Raw genomic sequence first — 1954 nt, 5'->3', positions numbered from 1 at the left:
TTAGAAGTCTGTTTTCTCATTTTAACGAGTTATTATCTTGTTATCACGAGAAAACGACCCCCCCCCCCACAAAAAAAAAAAGTGGGGCAGGCTGCTTTCGGCTTCCGTACAGAAGTGAAGTAGCTCGCCTAAAAGTTGACAAGAGCTTGGCTGAAAAGTAAAAAGTAAAACAAACTACAACAGAAATAATTGTTTTCGGCAGCCCTAAGTAAGATAAAAACAAGAAAGAAAAGAAAAACCCCACTTAGACTATTCAATTAGTTGTTGACCATATTAATAGTCGAACCAGTCGCGACTAATCGTGGCAGCCGTAGTAGACATTGGGAGTGGGGTCATCTGGACTCCAAAAGACAGCATGCTTAAATTTTTTTAATCAATGATTTTTGAGTTTCACTGATGTCCGAGGCAGACATAAAATCCTGTCCACATCTGTCATGGGAGGAATCACACATCAATATAATTGTGGAGTCACCTGGATCTCAAAGATAGCGGAATCGTTCGTGGCAGCCCTAATGAACAGAATGCAAATCAAAAGGTGAAATGTACAAATCAAATCAAAAGGTGCATGTACAAATCTTACCCCTAATGATGATATGCCTTTTTACGGTTACCATGCGGCTTCTTCCCACCCGGTAATCACTCAGTGGATATGTATCAATCAGTTCATCCAGTGCAATAAGTTTCATTGTCTTTGATTATTACCCAAGTGCAAAGGCTCTGTAGTGCTCATTGTACCATGCACACAACACATTCACAAAGAAGAATAGCCTATTGCCAATGATCCACATTTGAGAGATTTCTGATAATTCCGGTAATCCAGAATCTGTCCCATGAACGACTATCATATCCTGGCAGTATGTGACACCAGAGGTTGATGCCTTCTTGGCTAGATGTATTTCGTTTGTGTCAGGGTACCTCTGCTGAATGGCCTGAGCCATTTCATTTTTTAACACGTCTTATTGGAACAGTGGAAACTTTAGATACTTCTAGTGGAGATTTGCCATGAGATGGAGAGTTCACATGAAATGCCATCATTAGCTGATCTTTTGATGCCAATGTCAGAGATAAATTCTTGAAGCAGCTGGTGTTTTTGACGATTTGACGATTTGTTTAAAAAAAAACTATGCTTTGCTTCAAAGCGCATGGTCCAATGATGTAAAAGAGGACCAAAAGAACGGACCATTAGAGGGTAGTGTTCTATGTAGTGGTGCTTTGGCAGAAGTTTAACGCCAGGGAACTGTTCTTGATATCTATACCTATTCTCAACAATCTTACTTTCAAAGTACGCAATGGAGTGATCAGTGTGTATGGGTGCATGAGCACAAGCCAGGCTGGTTTACTCTCTGGTACACAATGCCCTATCAGAAATGGAAGAAACCTCAGAAAAGCCCAGTTTTCGTGAGCATTTCCCCTGATGGATTTTTGACTCGCGAATCTAATTGGTACTGGATTTGGCTTGTTAATTTTTCCTGTCCATTTGAAAGGAAAGGTCTGTTTGGCTGTGTTAAGGTCATCCAATTTAAAGTAACCCTTTGATATAAAGTTTGCAAGGCAGTGAGCAAGCTCTACTGGAACGATTCCTTCAAGAAGGTCATGAGCCAGATCAGGTGGGTAGCCACCAATCATATGAAAGAAACTCAAACATTCTGATCAGGTGCACCCTCTTTTTACTCCAAATACACTTGTCTGTTTCTTTTGCGGACTTTACATGATATGCATGCTGCTCCTTAGTTCTTGGGCCAAATGCATCTGATGAAACAATGGTGTTGAACATCACAACTTTTTGCTGTGCACTGTCGGCAATAGTAGTCCGCAGAAAAACTTTCCTGAAATTCAGCTAGGCTGTGGGCGCCCAGGTTGTCTGCTACCACAGAGTGAACAGTACCTTTCAAAGATTTTCCCAACAATGGGGATGTATACACCCTGATCCTCTAAGATTTTGAGATCTTGTAAG

General features: G+C 41.0%; 1 protein-coding gene across 1 annotated transcript in view; it reads right to left on the bottom strand.

Annotated features, from left to right (window-relative positions):
* Positions 1-1320: 1320 nt before the first annotated feature.
* Positions 1321-1954, bottom strand: part of LOC112139860 — a gene marked incomplete at its 5' end in the record, with an annotated part of 1313 nt that continues 679 nt past the window's right edge. Inside the window, 1 exon segment of the mRNA XM_024262698.2 lies at positions 1321-1911. Coding sequence (XP_024118466.2) covers positions 1728-1911 — 184 coding nt within the window.

Source organism: Oryzias melastigma, unplaced genomic scaffold (assembly GCF_002922805.2).
Source record: "Oryzias melastigma strain HK-1 unplaced genomic scaffold, ASM292280v2 sc00333, whole genome shotgun sequence".
NCBI lineage: Eukaryota > Metazoa > Chordata > Actinopteri > Beloniformes > Adrianichthyidae > Oryzias > Oryzias melastigma.
The sequence above is the reverse complement of the archived record's forward strand: the minus strand, read 5'-3'. Positions and strand labels throughout refer to the sequence as shown.